At 51.4% G+C, this 19429-nt stretch overlaps 1 protein-coding gene across 1 annotated transcript in view; it reads left to right on the forward strand.

The window, feature by feature from the left end:
• CDC16 (cell division cycle 16) overlaps positions 1-19429 on the forward strand; it is a 115414-nt gene that overhangs the window by 30334 nt on the left and 65651 nt on the right. The window contains exon 2 of the mRNA XM_075334255.1: positions 15925-15979. Within this exon, the coding sequence (XP_075190370.1) occupies positions 15925-15979 (55 nt within the window). The remainder of the gene's footprint in view (positions 1-15924; positions 15980-19429) is intronic.

Genomic DNA, 19429 nt, shown 5'->3' on the forward strand with positions numbered 1-19429 from the left:
TGGATGGAGAGAGGGATGGATGGATGGAGAGAGGGATGGATGGAGAGATGGATGGAGAGAGGGATGGGTGGAGAGATGTATGGATGGAGAGAGAGGGATGTATGGAGAGAGAGGGATCTATGTTGAGATGCATGGATGGATGGAGAGAGGAATGGATGGAGGGATGGGGAGAGGGTTGGATGGATGGGAGAGAGGGTTGGATGGATGGGAGAGAGGGTTGGATGGATGGGAGAGAGGGTTGGATGGATGGAGAGAGGGTTGGATGGATGGAGAGAGGGTTGGATGGATGGAGAGAGGGTTGGATGGATGGAGAGAGGGTTGGATGGAGAGAGGGTTGGATGGAGAGAGGGTTGGATGGAGAGAGGGTTGGATGGAGAGAGGGTTGGATGGAGAGAGGGTTGGATGGAGAGAGGGTTGGATGGAGAGAGGGTTGGATGGAGAGAGGGATGGATGGAGAGAGGGATGGATGGAGAGAGGGATGGATGGAGAGAGGGATGGATGGAGAGAGGGATGGATGGAGAGAGGGATGGATGGAGAGAGGGATGGATGGAGAGAGGGATGGATGGAGAGAGGGATGGATGGAGAGAGGGATGGATGGAGAGCGGGATGGATGGATGGAGAGAGGGTTGGATGGAGAGATGGATGGATGGAGAGATGGATGGATGGAGAGATGGATGGATGGAGAGATGGATGGATGGATGGAGAGATGGATGGATGGATGGAGAGATGGATGGATGGATGGAGAGATGGATGGATGGATGGAGAGATGGATGCATGGAGAGAGGGATGGCTGGATGGAGAGAGGGATGGCTGGATGGAGAGAGGGATGGATGGAGAGATGGATGGATGGGATGGAGAGAGGGATGGATGGATGGAGAGATGGATGGATGGAGAGATGGCTGGATGGATGGAGAGATGGATGGATGGGGAGATGGATGGATGGAGAGAGGGATGGCTGGATGGAGAGAGGGATGGATGGAGAGATGGATGGATAGAAGGGATGGAGAGAGGGTTGGATGGATGGGGAGAGGGTTGGATGGATGGAAAGAGGGGTGGATGGATGGGAGAGAGGGTTGGATGGATGGGTGAGAGGGTTGGATGGATGGAGAGAGGGTTGGATGGATGGAGAGAGGGTTGGATGGATGGAGAGAGGGTTGAATGGATGGAGAGAGGGTTGGATGGATGGAGAGAGGGTTGGATGGATGGATAGAGGGTTGGATGGATGGAGAGAGGGTTGGATGGATGGAGAGAGGGTTGGATGGATGGAGAGAGGGTTGGATGGATGGAGAGAGGGTTGGATGGATGGAGAGAGGGTTGGATGGATGGAGAGAGGGTTGGATGGATGGAGAGAGGGTTGGATGGATGGAGAGAAGGTTGGATGGATGGAGAGAGGGTTGGATGGATGGAGAGAGGGTTGGATGGATGAAGAGAGGGTTGGATGGATGGAGAGAGGGTTGGATGAATGGAGAGAGGTATGGATGGATGGAGAGAGGGATGGATGGATGGAGAGAGGGATGGATGGATGGAGAGAGGGATGGATGGATGGAGAGAGGGATGGATGGATGGAGAGAGGGATGGATGGATGGAGAGATGAATGGATGGAGAGAGGGATGGATTGAGAGTGGGATGGATGGTGAGATGGATGAAGAGAGCGATGGATGGATGGCAGGAGAGAGGGATGGATGGAGAGAGGGATGGATGGAGAGAGGGATGGATGGAGAGAGGGATGGATGGAAAGAGGGATGGATGGAAAGAGGGATGGATGGAGAGAGGGATGGATGGACGGAGAGAGGGATGGATGGACGGAGAGAGGGATGGATGGACGGAGAGAGGGATGGATGGACGGAGAGAGGGATGGATGGACGGAGAGAGGGATGGATGGACGGAGAGAGGGATGGATGGACGGAGAGAGGGATGGATGGACGGAGAGAGGGATGGATGGACGGAGAGAGGGATGGATGGACGGAGAGAGGGATGGATGGACGGAGAGAGGGATGGATGGATGGAGAGAGGGATGGATGGAGAGGGATGGATGGATGGAGAGAGGTATGAATGGATGGATGGAGAGATGAATGGATGGAGAGAGGGATGGATTGAGAGAGGGATGGATGGATGGAGAGAGGGATGGATGGATGGAGAGAGAGATGGATGGATGGAGAGAGGGTTGGATGGATCGAGAGGGATGGATGGAGAGAGGGATGGATGGAGAGCGGGATGGATGGATGGAGAGAGGGTTGGATGGAGAGATGGATGGATGGAGAGATGGATGGATGGAGAGATGGATGGATGGAGAGATGGATGGATGGAGAGATGGATGGATGGATGGAGAGATGGATGGATGGATGGAGAGATGGATGGATGGATGGAGAGATGGATGGATGGATGGAGAGATGGATGCATGGAGAGAGGGATGGCTGGATGGAGAGAGGGATGGATGGAGAGATGGATGGATGGGATGGAGAGAGGGATGGATGGATGGAGAGATGGATGGATGGAGAGATGGCTGGATGGATGGAGAGATGGATGGATGGGGAGATGGATGGATGGAGAGAGGGATGGATGGAGAGAGGGATGGATGGAGAGAGGGATGGATGGAGAGAGGGATGGATGGAGAGAGGGATGGACGGAGAGAGGGATGGATGGATGGAGAGAGGGATGGATGGATGGAGAGAGAGATGGATGGATGGAGAGAGGGTTGGATGGATCGAGAGGGATGGATGGAGAGAGGGATGGAGAGATGGATGGATGGAGAGATGGATGGATGGAGAGATGGATGGATGGAGAGAGGGATGGATGGAGAGAGGGATGGATGGAGAGAGGGATGGATGGAGAGAGGGATGGATGGAGAGATGGATGGATGGGAAGGAGAGAGGGATGGATGGATGGAGAGAAGGTTGGATGGATGGAGAGAGAGGGATGGATGGAGAGAGAGGGATGGATGGAGAGAGAGGGATGGATGGATGGAGAGATGGATGGATGGGATGGAGAGAGGGTTGGATGGATGGGGAGAGGGTTGGATGGAGGGAGAGAGGGTTGGATGGATGGAGAGAGGGTTGGATGGATGGAGAGAGGGTTGGATGGATGGAGAGAGGGTTGGATGGATGGATGGATGGATGGATGGAGAGAGGGATGGATGGAGAGAGGGATGGATGGATGGAGAGAGGCATGGATGGAGAGAGGGATGGATGGATGGAGAGAGGGATGGATGGAGAGAGGGATGGATGGAGAGAGGGATGGATGGATGGAGAGAGGGATGGATGGATGGAGAGAGGGATGGATGGATGGAGAGAGGGATGGATGGAGAGAGGGATGGATGGATGGAGAGAGGTATGAATGGATGGATGGAGAGATGAATGGATGGAGAGAGGGATGGATTGAGAGTGGGATGGATGGTGAGATGGATCAAGAGAGCGATGGATGGATGGCAGGAGAGAGGGATGGATGGAGAGAGGGACTGATGGATGGAGAGAGGGACTGATGGATGGAGAGAGGGACTGATGGATGGATGGAGAGGGATGGATTGAGAGTGGGATGGATGGTGAGATGGATGAAGAGAGCGAGGGATGGATGGAGAGAGGGATGGATGGAGAGAGGGTTGGATGGAGAGAGGGTTGGATGGAGAGAGGGTTGGATGGAGAGAGGGTTGGATGGAGAGAGGGTTGGATGGAGAGAGGGTTGGATGGAGAGAGGGTTGGATGGAGAGAGGGTTGGATGGAGAGAGGGATGGATGGAGAGAGGGATGGATGGAGAGAGGGATGGATGGAGAGAGGGATGGATGGAGAGAGGGATGGATGGAGAGAGGGATGGATGGAGAGAGGGATGGATGGAGAGAGGGATGGATGGAGAGAGGGATGGATGGATGGATGGATGGATGGAGAGAGGGATGGATGGAGAGAGGGATGGATGGAGAGCGGGATGGATGGATGGAGAGAGGGTTGGATGGATCGAGAGGGATGGATGGAGAGATGGATGGATGGATGGATGGAGAGATGGATGGATGGATGGAGAGATGGATGGATGGATGAAGAGATGGATGGATGGAGAGATGGATGGATGGATGGAGGGATGGATGGATGGAGAGATGGATGGATGGAGAGAGGGATGGCTGGATGGAGAGAGAGATGGATGGAGAGATGGATGGATGGGATGGAGAGAGGGATGGATGGATGGAGAGATGGATGGATGGAGAGATGGCTGGATGGATGGAGAGATGGATGGATGGGGAGATGGATGGATGGAGAAAGGGATGGCTGGTTGGAGAGAGGGATGGATGGAGAGATGGATGGATGGATGGAATGGAGAGAGGGTTGGATGGATGGGGAGAGGGTTGGATGGATGGAGAGAGGGGTGGATGGATGGGAGAGAGGGTTGGATGGATGGGAGAGAGGGTTGGATGGATGGGAGAGAGGGTTGGATGGATGGAGAGAGGGTTGGATGGATGGAGATAGGGTTGGATGGATGGAGATAGGGTTGGATGGATGGAGAGAGGGTTGGATGGATGGAGAGAGGGTTGGATGGATGGAGAGAGGGTTGAATGGATGGAGAGAGGGTTGGATGGATGGAGAGAGGGTTGGATGGATAGAGGGTTGGATGGATAGAGGGTTGGATGGATGGAGAGAGGGTTGGATGGATGGAGAGAGGGTTGGATGGATGGAGAGAGGGTTGGATGGATGGAGAGAGGGTTGGATGGATGGAGAGAGGGTTGGATGGATGGAGAGAGGGTTGGATGGATGGAGAGAAGGTTGGATGGATGGAGAGAGGGTTGGATGGATGGAGAGAGGGTTGGATGGATGGAGAGAGGGTTGGATGGATGGAGAGAGGGATGGATGGATGGAGAGAGGGATGGATGGATGGAGAGAGGGATGGATGGATGGAGAGAGGGATGGATGGATGGAGAGAGGGATGGATGGATGGAGAGAGGGATGGATGGAGAAAGGGATGGATGGATGGAGAGATGAATGGATGGAAAGAGGGATGGATTGAGAGTGGGATGGATGGTGAGATGGATGAAGAGAGCGATGGATGGATGGCAGGAGAGAGGGATGGATGGAGAGAGGGATGGATGGAGAGAGGGATGGACGGAGAGAGGGATGGACGGAGAGAGGGATGGATGGAGAGAGGGATGGATGGAGAGGGGGATGGAGAGATGGATGGATGGAGAGATGGATGGATGGATGGAGAGATGGATGGATGGACGGAGAGAGGGATGGATGGAGAGAGGGATGGATGGAGAGAGGGATGGATGGAGAGATGGATGGATGGGAAGGAGAGAGGGATGGATGGAGAGATGTATGGATGGAGAGAGAGGGATGGATGGAGAGAGAGGGATAGATGTTGAGATGCATGGATGGAGGGAGAAAGGGATGGATGCATGGATGGATGGAGCGATGGGGACAGGATTGGATGGATGGAGAGAGGGTTGGATGGATGGGAGAGAGGGTTGGATGGATGGAGAGAGGGTTGGATGGATGGAGAGAGGGTTGGATGGATGGAGAGAGGGTTGGATGGATGGAGAGAGGGTTGGATGGATGGAGAGAGGGTTGGATGGATGGAGAGAGGGATGGATGGATGGAGAGAGGGATGGATGGATGGAGAGAGGGATGGATGGATGGAGAGAGGGATGGATGGAGAGAGGGATGGATGGAGAGAGGGATGGATGGAGAGAGGGATGGATGGATGGAGAGAGGGATGGATGGATGGAGAGAGGGATGAATGGATGGATGGAGAGATGAATGGATGGAGAGAGGGATGGATTGAGAGTGGGATGGATGGTGAGATGGATGAAGAGAGCGATGGATGGATGGCAGGAGAGAGGGATGGATGGAGAGAGGGATGGATGGATTGAGAGAGGGTTGGATGGATCGAGAGGGATGGATGGAGAGATGGATGGATGGAGAGATGGATGGATGGAGGGAGAAAGGGATGGATGCATGGATGGATGGAGAGAGGGATGGATGGAGAGAGGAATGGATGGAGAGAGGGATGGATGGAGAGAGGGATGGATGGATGGAGAGAGGGATGGATGGATGGATGGAGAGAGGGATGGAGAGATGGATGGATGGAGAGATGGATGGATGGATGGAGGGATGGATGGATGGATGGAGAGATGGATGGATGGATGGAGAGAGGGATGGATGGAGAGATGGATGGATGGATGGAGAGATGGATGGATGGAGAGAGGGATGGCTGGATGGAGAGAGGGATGGATGGAGAGATGGATGGATGGATGGCATGGACAGAGGGATGGATGGATGGAGGGATGGATGGATGGATGGAGAGATGGATGGATGGGGAGATGGATGGATGGAGAGAGGGGTGGCTGGATGGAGAGAGGGTTGGATGGATGGAGAGAGGGTTGGATGGATGGAGAGAGGGTTGGATGGATGGAGAGAGGGTTGGATGGATGGAGAGAGGGTTGGATGGATGGAGAGAGGGATGGATGGATGGAGAGAGGGATGGATGGATGGAGAGAGGGATGGATGGATGGAGAGAGGGATGGATGGATGGAGAGAGGGATGGATGGATGGATGGAGAGAGGGATGGATGGAGAGAGGGATGGATGGAGAGAGGGATGGATGGATGGAGAGAGGGATGAATGGATGGATGGAGAGATGAATGGGTGTAGAGAGGGATGGATTGAGAGTGGGATGGATGGTGAGATGGATGAAGAGAGCGATGGATGGATGGCAGGAGAAGAGGGATGGATGGAGAGAGGGATGGATGGATGGAGAGAGGGATGGATGGATGGATGGAGAGAGGGATGGATGGATGGAGAGAGGGTTGGATGGAGAGAGGGATGGAGAGATGGATGGATGGACGGAGAGATGGATGGATGGATGGGATGGAGAGAGGGATGGATGGATGGAGAGAGGGATGGATGGAGAGAGAGAGGGATGGATGGAGAGATTGATGGATGGGAAGGAGAGAGGGATGGATGGGGAGAGGGTTGGATGGATCGAGAGGGATGGATGGAGAGAGGGATGGATGGATGGATGGAGAGATGGATGGATGGACGGAGAGAGGGATGGATGGAGAGAGAGAGGGATGGATGGAGAGATTGATGGATGGGAAGGAGAGAGGGATGGATGGAGAGATGTATGGATGGAGAGAGAGGGATGGATGGAGAGAGAGGGATGGATGGAGAGAGAGGGATGGATGTTGAGATGCATGGATGGAGGGAGAAAGGGATGGATGCATGGATGGATGGAGAGAGGAATGGATGGAGGGATGGGGAGAGGATTGGATGGATGGAGAGAGGGTTGGATGGATGGGAGAGAGGGTTGGATGGATGGAGAGAGGGTTGGATGGATGGAGAGAGGGTTGGATGGATGGAGAGAGGGTTGGATGGATGGAGAGAGGGTTGGATGGATGGAGAGAGGGTTGGATGGATGGAGAGAGGGTTGGATGGATGGCGAGAGGGTTGGATGGATGGCGAGAAGGATGGATGGATGGAGGGTTGGATGGATGGAGAGAGGGATGGATGGATGGAGAGAGGGATGGATGGAGAGAGGGATGGATGGATGGAGAGAGGGATGGATGGAGAGAGGGATGGATGGATGGAGAGAGGGATGGATGGATGGAGAGAGGGATGGATGGATGGAGAGAGGGATGGATGGATGGAGAGAGGGATGGATGGATGGAGAGAGGGATGGATGGATGGAGAGAGGGATGGATGGATGGAGAGAGGGATGGATGGATGGAGAGAGGGATGGATGGATGGAGAGAGGGATGAATGGATGGATGGAGAGATGAATGGATGGAGAGAGGGATGGATTGAGAGTGGGATGGATGGTGAGATGGATGAAGAGAGCGATGGATGGATGGCAGGAGAGGGATGGATGGAGAGAGGGATGGATGGAGAGAGGGATGGATGGAGAGAGGGATGGATGGAGAGAGGGATGGATGGAGAGAGGGATGGATGGAGAGAGGGATGGATGGAGAGATGGATGGATGGAGAGAGGGATGGATGGATGGAGAGAGGGATGGATGGATGGAGAGAGGGTTGGATGGATCGAGAGGGATGGATGGAGAGAGGGATGGAGAGATGGATGGATGGATGGAGAGATGGATGGATGGACGGAGAGATGGATGGGAAGGAGAGAGGGATGGATGGAGAGATGTATGGATGGAGAGAGAGGTATGGATGGAGAGAGAGGTATGGATGGAGAGAGAGGGATGGATGGAGAGAGAGGGATGGATGGAGAGAGGGATGGATGGAGAGAGGAATGGATGGAGGGATGGGGAAAGGGTTGGATGGAGAGAGGGTTGCATGGATGGGAGAGAGGGTTGGATGGATGGAGAGAGGGTTGGATGGATGGAGAGAGGGATAGATGGAGAGAGGGAGAGAGGGATGGATGGATGGAGAGAGGGATGAATGGATGGATGGAGAGATGAATGGATGGATGGAGAGATGGATGGATTGAGAGTGGGATGGATGGTGAGATGGATGAAGAGAGCGATGGATGGATGGCAGGAGAGAGGGATGGCAGGGGAGAGGGATGGATGGAGAGAGGGATGGATGGAGAGAGGGATGGATGGATATTGAGAGTGGTGGATGAATAGAGAGACGGATGGATGGATATTGAGAGGAGTGGATGAATAGAGAGACGGATGGATGAATAGAGAGACGGATGGATGGAGAGAGGGATGGATGGATGGAGAGGGATGGATGGAGAGAGGGATGGATGGATGGAGAAGGGGGTGTATGGGATGGGTGGATGGATGGAAAGAGGGATGGATGCATGAATGGAGAGAGGAATGGATGGATATTGAGAGGAGTGGATGAATAGAGAGAGGGTTGGATGGATGGAGAGAGGGTTGGGTGGATGGAGAGAGGGATGGATGGATGGAGAAGAGGGATGGATGGATGGAGAGATGGATGGATGGAGAGAGGGATGGATGGATGGGGAGAGGGTTGGATGGGGAGAGGGTTGGATGGAGAGAGGGATGGATGGAGAGAGGGATGGATGGAGAGAGGGATGGATGGAGAGAGGGATGGATGGAGAGAGGGATGGATGGATGGAGAGAGGGATGAATGGATGGTTGGAGAGATGAATGGATGGAGAGAGGGGAGGGATGGATGGAGAGATGGATGGGTGGAGAGGGGGTGTATGGGATGGGTGGATGGAGAGAGGGATGGATGCATGAATGGAGAGAGGAATGGATGGATATTGAGAGGAGTGGATGAATAGAGAGAGGGATGGATGGATGGAGAGAGGGATGAATGGATGTATGGAGAGAGGAATGGATGGATGGGGAGGGGGATGGAGAGAGGGATGGAAGGATGGATTGAGAGAGGGATGGATGGATGGTGGAGGGATGGATGGATGGATTGAGAGAGGGATGGATGGATGGAGAGAGTAATGGATGCAAGGATAGATGAATAGATAGTTAGACAGGCAGACCGATGTCGAACACATATATAATGTCCCACCTCCCTGCATATTCTAAGCTGGCACCCTTTAGTGACTTTCATGTGCCACTAAGGGGTGCCTAGCCTTGTATTTAGCCAAAAAAATAAATAATTAAAAAAAAAAGCGACGTGTGGTACCCCCCATTTTTGATAGCCAGCTAGGGTAAAGCAGATGGCTGCAGCCTGTAGACAACAGCTGGCAGCTTTACCTTGCTTGGGGATCCAATTTTAGGGCCTCCAGGCTCTTTTTTTTTTTAATTTATTTATAAATAAATAAATAATGAAAAAAAAAAAAGTGGGGTTTCCCCCAATTGGTTCACCAGCCAAGGTAAAGCGGACAGCTTTGGTCCGAGAGATGGATGGATGGATGGAGAGAGGGATGGATTGAGAGTGGGATGGATGGTGAGATGGATGAAGAGAGCGATGGATGGATGGCAGGAGAGAGGGATGGATGGAGAGAGGGATGGATGGATGGAGAGAGGGATGGATGGATGGAGAGAGGGATGGATAGATGGAGAGAGGGATGGATGGATGGAGAGAGGGTTGGATGGCTCGAGAGGGATGGATGGAGAGAGGGATGGATGGATGGAGAGATGGATGGATGGACGGAGAGATGGATGGAGAGAGGGATGGATGGAGAGAGGGATGGATGGAGAGAGGGATGGATGGACAGAGGGATGGATGGAGAGAGGGATGGATGGGAAGGAGAGAGGGATGGATGGAGAGAGAGGGATGGATGGAGAGAGAGGGATGGATGGAGGGAGAAAGGGATGGATGCATGGATGGATGGAGAGAGGAATGAATGGAGGGATGGGGAGAGGGTTGGATGGATGGAGAGAGGGTTGGATGGATGGGAGAGAGGGTTGGATGGATGGAGAGAGGGTTGGATGGATGGAGAGAGGGTTGGATGGATGGAGAGAGGGTTGGATGGATGGAGAGAGGGTTGGATGGATGGAGAGAGGGTTGGATGGATGGAGAGAGGGTTGGATGGATGGAGAGAGGGATGGATGGATGGAGAGATGAATGGATGGATGGAGAGTGGGATGGATGGTGAGATGGATGAAGAGAGCGATGGATGGATGGCAGGAGAGAGGGGTGGCAGGAGAGAGGGGTGGCAGGAGAGAGGGATGGCATGAGAGAGGGATGGCAGGAGAGAGGGATGGCAGGAGAGAGGGATGGATGGAGAGAGGGATGGATGGATGGAGAGATGGATGGATGGAGAGAGGGATGGATGGATGTAGAGAGGGATGGATGGAGAGATTGATGGATTGATATTGAGAGGAGTGGATGAATAGAGAGACGGATGGATGGATATTGAGAGGAGTGGATGAATAGAGAGACGGATGGATGGAGAGGGATGGATGGAGAGAGGGGAGGGATGGATGGAGAGAGGGATGGATGGATGGAGAGGGGGTGTATGGGATGGGTGGATGGATGGAGAGAGGGATGGATGCATGAATGGAGAGAGGAATGGATGGATATTGAGAGGAGTGGATGAATAGAGAGAGGGATGGATGGAGAGAGGGATGGATGGAGAGAGGGATGGATGGAGAGAGGGATGGATGGATGGATGGAGAGAGGGATGAATGAATGGATGGATGGAGAGAGGGATGGATTGAGTGGGATGGATGGTGAGATGGATGAAGAGAGCGATGGATGGATGGCAGGAGAGAGGGATGGATGGAGAGAGGGATGGATGGAGAGAGGGATGGATGGAGAGAGGGATGGATGGAGAGAGGGATGGATGGAGAGAGGGATGGATGGACTGAGAGATGGATGGACGGAGAGAGGGATGGATGGAGAGATGGATGGATGGAGAGATGGATGGAGAGAGGGATGGATGGAGAGAGGGATGGATGGAGAGAGGGATGGATGGAGAGATTGGATTGATATTGAGAGGAGTGGATGAATAGAGAGACTGATGGATGGATATTGAGAGGAGTGGATGAATAGAGAGACGGATGGATGGAGAGGGATGGATGGAGAGAGGGGAGGGATGGATGGAGAGAGGGATGGATGGATGGAGAGGGGGTGTGTGGGATGGGTGGATGGATGGAGAGAGGGATGGATGCATGAATGGAGAGAGGAATGGATGGATATTGAGAGGAGTGGATGAATAGAGAGAGGGATGGATGGAGAGAGGGTTGGATGGATGGAGAGATGGATGGATGGAGAGAGAGGGATGGATGGAGAGAGGGATGGATGGAGAGAGGGATGGATGGAGAGAGGGATGGATGGATGGAGAGAGGGATGAATGAATGGATGGATGGAGAGAGGGATGAATGAATGGATGGATGGAGAGAGGGATGGATTGAGAGTGGGATGGATGGTGAGATGGATGAAGAGAGCGATTGATGGATGGCAGGAGAGAGGGATGGATGGATGGAGAGAGGGATGGATGGAGAGAGGGATGGATGGAGAGAGGGATGGATGGAGAGAGGGATGGATGGAGAGAGGGATGGATGGAGAGAGGGATGGATGGACGGAGGGATGGATGGACGGAGGGATGGATGGACGGAGAGATGGATGGATGGAGAGAGGGATGGTTGGATGGAGAGAGGGATGGATGGAGAGGGATGGATGGAGAGATGAATGGAGAGAGGGATGGATGGAGACATGGATGGAGAGAGGGATGGATGGAGAGAGGGATGGATGGAGAGATTGGATTGATATTGAGAGGAGTGGATGAATAGAGAGACGGATGGATGGATATTGAGAGGAGTGGATGAATAGAGAGACGGATGGATGGATATTGAGAGGAGTGGATGAATAGAGAGACGGGTGGATGAAGAGAGGGATGGATGGATGGAGAGGGATGGATGGAGAGAGGGGATGGATGGAGAGAGGGATGGATGGATGGAGAGGGGGTGTATGGGATGGGTGGATGGATGGAGAGAGGGATGGATGCATGAATGGAGAGAGGAATGGATGGATATTGAGAGGAGTGGATGAATAGAGAGAGGGATGGATGGATGGAGAGAGGGATGAATGGATGTATGGAGAGAGGAATGGATGGATGGGGAGGGGGATGGAGAGAGGGATGGAAGGATGGATTGAGAGAGGGATGGATGGATGGTGAGAGGGATGGATTGATGGATGGATTGAGAGATGGATGGATGGAGAGAGTGATGGATGCAAGGATAGATGGATAGATAGTTAGACAGGCAGACCGATGTCAAACACATATAAAATGTCCCACCTCCCTGCATATTCTAAGCTGGCACCCTTTAGTGACTTTCATGTGGCACTAAAGGGTGCCTAGCCTTGTATTTAGCCAAAAAAATAAATAATTAAAAAAAAAAAATAAATAAGCGACGTGTGGTACCCCCCATTTTTGATAGCCAGCTAGGGTGAAGCAGATGGCTGCAGCCTGTAGACAACAGCTGGCAGCTTTACCTTGCTTGGGGATCCAATTTTAGGGCCTCCAGGCTCTTTTTTTATATTAATTTATAAATAAATAAATAATTAAAAAAAAAAAAAGTGGGGTTCCCCCCAATTGGTTCACCAGCCAAGGTAAAGCGGACAGCTTTGGTCTGGTATTCTCAGGGTGGGAAGGTGCATAGTTATTGGCCCTTCCCAGCCTAAAAATATCAGGCTGCAGCCGCCCCAGAAGTGGCGCATCCATTAGATGCGCCAATCCTGGCGCTTCGCCCCAGCTCCCCCTGGTGTGGTGGCAAACGGGGTAATGAATTGGGTTGATACCAGATGTGTAATGTCACCTGACATCAAGTCCAGCAGTTTTGTATGTCATGGCGTCTATCAGATACCCGACATCACGAATTGTCAGTATTAAAAATAGAAAAAAGAAAATAGACGACAAAAAAAAATAAAATTTGAAAAAACACTCCCCAACATATTCCCTCTTTCACCAATTTATTGTAAAGGGAAAAAAATCCCCTGTAATCCATTTTTAAAGTCCCACCACGACTCTGGACCTTCTAGAATATGGGGGGCACGCTCAGGGAACGCATCCCCCATTTTCTAGAAGTGCAGACCCTCCATGTGAGTAGTGTGGGTGCAAAGAATCTGCAGCTACTCTCCCCGGGCCACAGCAGCAGTGTTCATGCAGCCAGCGAGCGCAGCTCTCACTGAATACAGGAAGCTGAGCTCAGCTGACAGCCACTCTCTGCGCATGCGCCTAGCGTTTATTGTGAAGGAGGAGGGACGCGGGTGATCAACACTGCAAAAAGGTAAAGACACCGGGGGAACACCGCAAAACACCGGGGGAGTATGGGGGGTGACTTAGCTGGACCCGGGGAGGAGTTTTCTGTCGCATGTGTCATGGCGGCGCTTTATTGTGCGTCCTGCCATCTTGGATGAATCGGGAGGGGGTAGAAATTCAGTCAGGCACCTTCTATAGGCTGTGCCCATACTGTTTCTGCCTTTTCCCCTCCATTTCAGCCGCTTCCTCAGTCACCACAGGTCACTGACCGGTCCAACATGAAATTATTCTGGTTTCCCCTAGACTTACATTGGTGGTCGAATATTCGAGAATACTCGAATAGCGGCGAGGTATTCGCCGGATATTCGGCGAAGCGAATAATAGGGTATTCTATCATCCCTAGTAAAGACTATAAAAACTAGCACCAAATAATATAGCCCGTATGTCTAGAACTCTATGGTGGATACGAAAAAAATAATACTTGAGGGATAAAATAACAGCAAAAACTGGTTACTTTTGATTTGGTGACAGTTCCGTTTTAAGGCGACTGGTCACAACCCATAGTAGATGTGACTCTACATTTCTAACATATAGTCAGTATAACTTATGGTCTCTGCTCCGCTGCTTCTTCCATATCTGAGATCAGTGCCTTGTCATGTACTAATGGTAGCCGCACAGGAATGGGGGGCGCTGTGCTAATTCTGAGGGTCCTGCCGATCTCCACCCTGGATCAGACACAGCACTGTCACTATCAGTGCTCGGCCTTCCCATACCAGGTATCGCAGTGAGTGAACTCCGCTGATCGTGATAAAAGTCAACATTCAAATCCGCAAATAACAAAAGTGCATTTTGATGCTGTTTTTAGGATGGCTTTAGTGTTTATTTTCTTTGCGTGTGAACAGGCACTACGAAATATAAACCAGTGGACCTCTGTGTGAAATTTCTATTCCCTATTCCCAGTGATAGTTGTGTCCATTGGTTAGAATGCTCCTCCTGTGTGAGAAAGATAAGTGTATTTTCTGGAAAGAATCATTAGTTGCCTATTCTAAAAGGAGTTTTCCAGGACTTAGATATTCATGATGTATTCAAAAGATAAGTCATAGATATCAGATTGGCTGTTTGCAGCTCTTGTTGATGCCGAATAAACAAGTGTACAGCATTGGAATACACACGCTGTATAGTGACCATTCACAGGTACTGTAGCTCAGCTCCCATTCATTTCAATAGTACTTGGACAGGTTATCAGTATCAAAGTTCTTGGTGTGCCTGGATATCCATGGTCCATTTACAGTGCTGATCGGAGGGGTGGGAAGTTAGGCTGCTTTCACACATCAGTTTTTTGCCATCAGGCACAATCCGGCAAAAACATGAATAAACGGATCCGGCACCTGTTGCCGCCAGATCCGTTTTTTCCCCCATAGACTTTTAATAGTGGCAAAATTTACTTGTCCGGCCGCCGGATGAAACGTTGAAGTGAACGTTTTTGTGTCTGGCAAAAAAAACCAGATCCGGCGCCGTACGGCATGTTTTATAATGGAAGCCTATGGACGCCGGATCCGGCGTAATGCGGAAAAAAAACGGATCCGGCCGCCGGATACATTTTTTTAAACTGAGCATGCTCAGTATCACACCAGAGGTGTCAAAAAACTGAAGGAACTGATGGAAGAAACTGATGCAACTGATCCGTTTTTTCGCTGGATCCGTCGCATCAGTTTTTTCGCTGGATCGTGCCTGATGCCAAAAAACTGATTTGTGAAAGCAGCCTTAGCGTTGTATGCAGATACATGCCTGATAGCCTATATTAAAGGGAACCTGTCCGGTCCAATATGCACCCAGAACTGCGAGCATATTGCTAATCCCTGCCTAACCGTCCCTGTATACACTGGTATAGATAAAGAGATCTTTAGAAAAAGTATTTCTAAATATATTTTATCGTATACTAATGAGCGAGGGCAGTAGCCCCCTGGGTGTTAGTTCCGCTGGCTAGTCGCCCCTATTAGCATGTTAGTAAGCCCCTGTGGGTGTGCTATCATGCTAATGAATGTGCAGTGTCACAGGATGATCTCACCTATTTGCCGCCATTGCGTCCAATGGGGGATTTCGGCTCAGTGCGCATGACCCTGGAGTCTGGGTAATGTGCACTACTGTAGTTGGAAGCCAGGACGCGTACACCCGGCTTCATAGTGCGCATGACTAGTTTATCAGTTTGTATTCCCACAAATCCTCTCTAACAATAGGATTGTTCCGAGTTGCTAAAATACAATAATGCATTCTGCCGCTGGTATGAAATGTGCACAGTACTGACTGTATCGTCATGGGTAAACATGTGAAATCATTGTGTGTCTTGCAGCAACAGTACCAGAGTGCCTTATTTTGGGCAGATAAGGTGGCTTCGTTATCTCATGGTAAGGAGCTTTGTTTTTCCATTATCAGTAATATTCTGCATGTTATGTACGTCAGTATGTGCTGAATCACTTTCCAGTTATTACACTTTGCCAATCCATTTTTTGGTATTCCCTGGTATAGTTTGATGTCCGCTGGCCATACGGTGAAATAACAAGTATTCTTTATGAAGATCACGTCATAGAGGAATTTAGAGGTTTTCCAGAGTTAGGGCTCATGCGCACGTTGCGTACTCACATGTATTTACGCTGCGTATTGCACTGCAGTGTAAATGCATGCGTCCTGCGTCCCCTGCACAATCTATGAAGATTGTGCATGACACGTGCGCTCGATGCTTTTATGAACGCAGCGATTTGGGTGCTATAATTTTCACCCAAATCTGTGCGTTCATAAAAGCAGCATGTCAATTATTCCGTGCGCTTTGGATGCAGCTCCCACTCGGTCTATGGTGGGGGCAGCAGCCATAGCGCATGAAATCGACTTTTTTTTTTTTTAACAAAAAACCTGCATTCATTATGCAGTCTTCCTGCAGCGATTTGACGCGCACATGTGCTGTCAAATCGCTGCGGAATATTCAGCAGTTACGTGCGCATGAGCCCTTACCCAGTATAACATGGAGTGCTAGTGTGAAAACCACTGGTGAGAGCATCTATGCGGAGAAAAAATTCAGACCTCCTACTGCCCCATGACCGTACAGACACAGAAATCTGTGCCAGGCTGTGTGCACACGATGTCTTTTAACACCAATGTACCTGAATAGTTTTTGAAACTGAAGATACTTCAGGAAAATGTTGGCGGTGTTTTTTCTGATGCGTCTCTTTGATAGTTTCACCAACATCTTTTTTTGTATACCGTCTATATAAACTAGTGAGTGGCTTCAATGGTCATGTCGTCTTTAGCTGCTTCATGAGTTTCAGACCCATTGCAGTGCATATGTTAATTCTTTTTAGCATTTTTTTCAGCACTTTTTTTTCATGCAAAACCCACCAGGAAAGGCCATCATTTGCACATGCCTTAACCCCTTAACGACCGCGGGCCATAATATTACGTCCTAGCGGTCATAATGTTACTGCCCGCGGTCTGCTGGCGGCAGCATGCCGCGATCGGCACACATCTCAGCTGATTTTCACAGCTGAGATGTGTGCCTGCTAGGCACGAGCAGAATCGTTATCTGCTCGTGCCGTTTAACCCCTTAAATGGCGCTGTCAATATGTGACAGCGCCATTATAAGCGCGATCGCAGTAAACATTTACTTACCGCCCGATACCGGAAGTCACGTGACGCGATCACGTGACTTCCGTTAGTTGTCATGGTAGCTTAGGGTCATGTGATGACTCCTGTACTACACATGAATTGCTTTCACTGTAGAAAAAGGGAATTTTGTTTACTTACCGTAAATTCCTTTTCTTCTAGCTCCTATTGGGAGACCCAGACAATTGGGTGTATAGCTTGTGCCTCTGGAGGCCACACAAAGTATTACACTTTAAAAAGTGTAACCCCTCCCCTCTGCCTATACACCCTCCCGTGGACCACGGGCTCCTCAGTTTTGGTGCAAAAGCAGGAAGGTGAAAACTTATAAATTGGTCTAGGGTAAATTCAATCCGAAGGATGTTCGGAGAACTGAAGACCATGAACCATAAGAACAATTCAACATGAACAACATGTGTACACAAAAGAACAACCAGCCCAAAGGGCACAGGGGCGGGTGCTGGGTCTCCCAATAGGAGCTAGAAGAAAAGGAATTTACGGTAAGTAAACAAAATTCCCTTTTTCTTTGTCGCTCCATTGGGAGACCCAGACAATTGGGACGTCCAAGAGCAGTCCCTGGGTGGGTAAAAGAATACCTCAATCGAAAGAGCCGAAAAACGGCCCCCTCTTACAGGTGGGCAACCGCCGTCTGAAGGACTCGCCTACCTAGACTGGCGTCAGCCGACGCATGGGTATGCACTTGATAGTGCTTCGTGAAAGTGTGCAGACTAGACCACGTAGCTGCCTGACACACCTGCTGAGCCGTCGCCCGGTGCCGCAAAGCCCAGGACGCACCTACAGCTCTGGTAGAATGGGCTTTCAACCCTGAAGGAAGTGGAAGCCCAGAAGAACGGTAGTCCTCGAGAATCGGTTCCTTGATCCACCGAGCCAAGGTTGACTTGGAGGCCTGAGAGCCCTTACGCTGGCCAGCGACAAGGACAAAGAGCGCATCTGAACGGCGCAGGGGCGCCGTGCGAGACACGTAGAACCGGAGTGCTCTCACTAGATCCAAAGAGTGCAAATCCTTTTCACACTGGTGAATTGGATTAGGGCAAAAGGAAGGCAAGGAGATATCCTGATTTAGATGAAAAGGGGATACCACCTTAGGGAGAAATTCCGGGACTGGACCAAGAACCACCTTATCCTGGTGAAAAACCAGGAAGGGAGCTTTGCATGACAGCGCTGCAAGCTCAGACACTCTCCGAAGAGACGAGACTGCCACTAGGAAGGCCACCTTCTGCAAAAGACGGGAGAGAGAGACATCCCGCAGTGGCTCAAAAGGCGGCTTTTGAAGAGCCGTCAGGACCCTGTTAAGGTCACAAGGTTCCAACGGACGTTTGTAAGGTGGAACTATGTGGCAGACCCCCTGCAGGAACGTGCGGACCTGCGGAAGCCTGGCTAGACGCTTTTGAAAAAACACAGAGAGCGCCGACACTTGGCCCTTGATAGAGCCGAGGGACAAACCCTTGTCCACTCCAGATTGAAGGAATGAAAGGAATGTGGGTAAAGCAAACGGCCATGGAGAAAAACCGTTAGCAGTGCACCAGGACAGGAAGATTTGCCAAGACCTATAATAGATCTTGGCGGACATTAGCTTCCTGGCCTGTCTCATGGTGGCAATGACATCCTGAGATAACCCTGAAGACGCTAGGAGCCAGGACTCAATGGCCACACAGTCAGGTTGAGGGCCACAGAATTCAGATGGAAAAACGGACCTTGTGATAGCAAGTCTGGGCGGTCTGGAAGTGCCCACGGTTGACCCACCGTGAGATGCCACAGATCCGGATACCACGACCGCCTCGGCCAGTCTGGAGCGACGAGAATGGCGCGACGGCAGTCGGACCTGATCTTGCGTAGTACTCTGGGCAGCATTGCCAGAGGGGGAAACACATACGGCAGTCGGAACTGCGACCAATCCTGCACTAACGCGTCCGCCGCCAGAGCTCTGTGATCCCGAGACCGTGCCATGAAGGCCGGGACCTTGTTGTTGTGCCGTGACGCCATGAGATCGACGTCCGGCGTTCCCCAGCGGCGACAGATCTCCCGAAACACGTCTGGGTGAAGAGACCATTCCCCCGCGTCCATGCCCTGACGACTGAGAAAATCTGCTTCCCAGTTTTCTACGCCCGGGATGTGAACTGCGGAGATGGTGGAGCCTGTGTCTTCCACCCACTGCAGAATCCGCCGGACTTCCTGGAAGGCCA

This window comes from Anomaloglossus baeobatrachus, chromosome 2, assembly GCF_048569485.1.
Source record: "Anomaloglossus baeobatrachus isolate aAnoBae1 chromosome 2, aAnoBae1.hap1, whole genome shotgun sequence".
NCBI lineage: Eukaryota > Metazoa > Chordata > Amphibia > Anura > Aromobatidae > Anomaloglossus > Anomaloglossus baeobatrachus.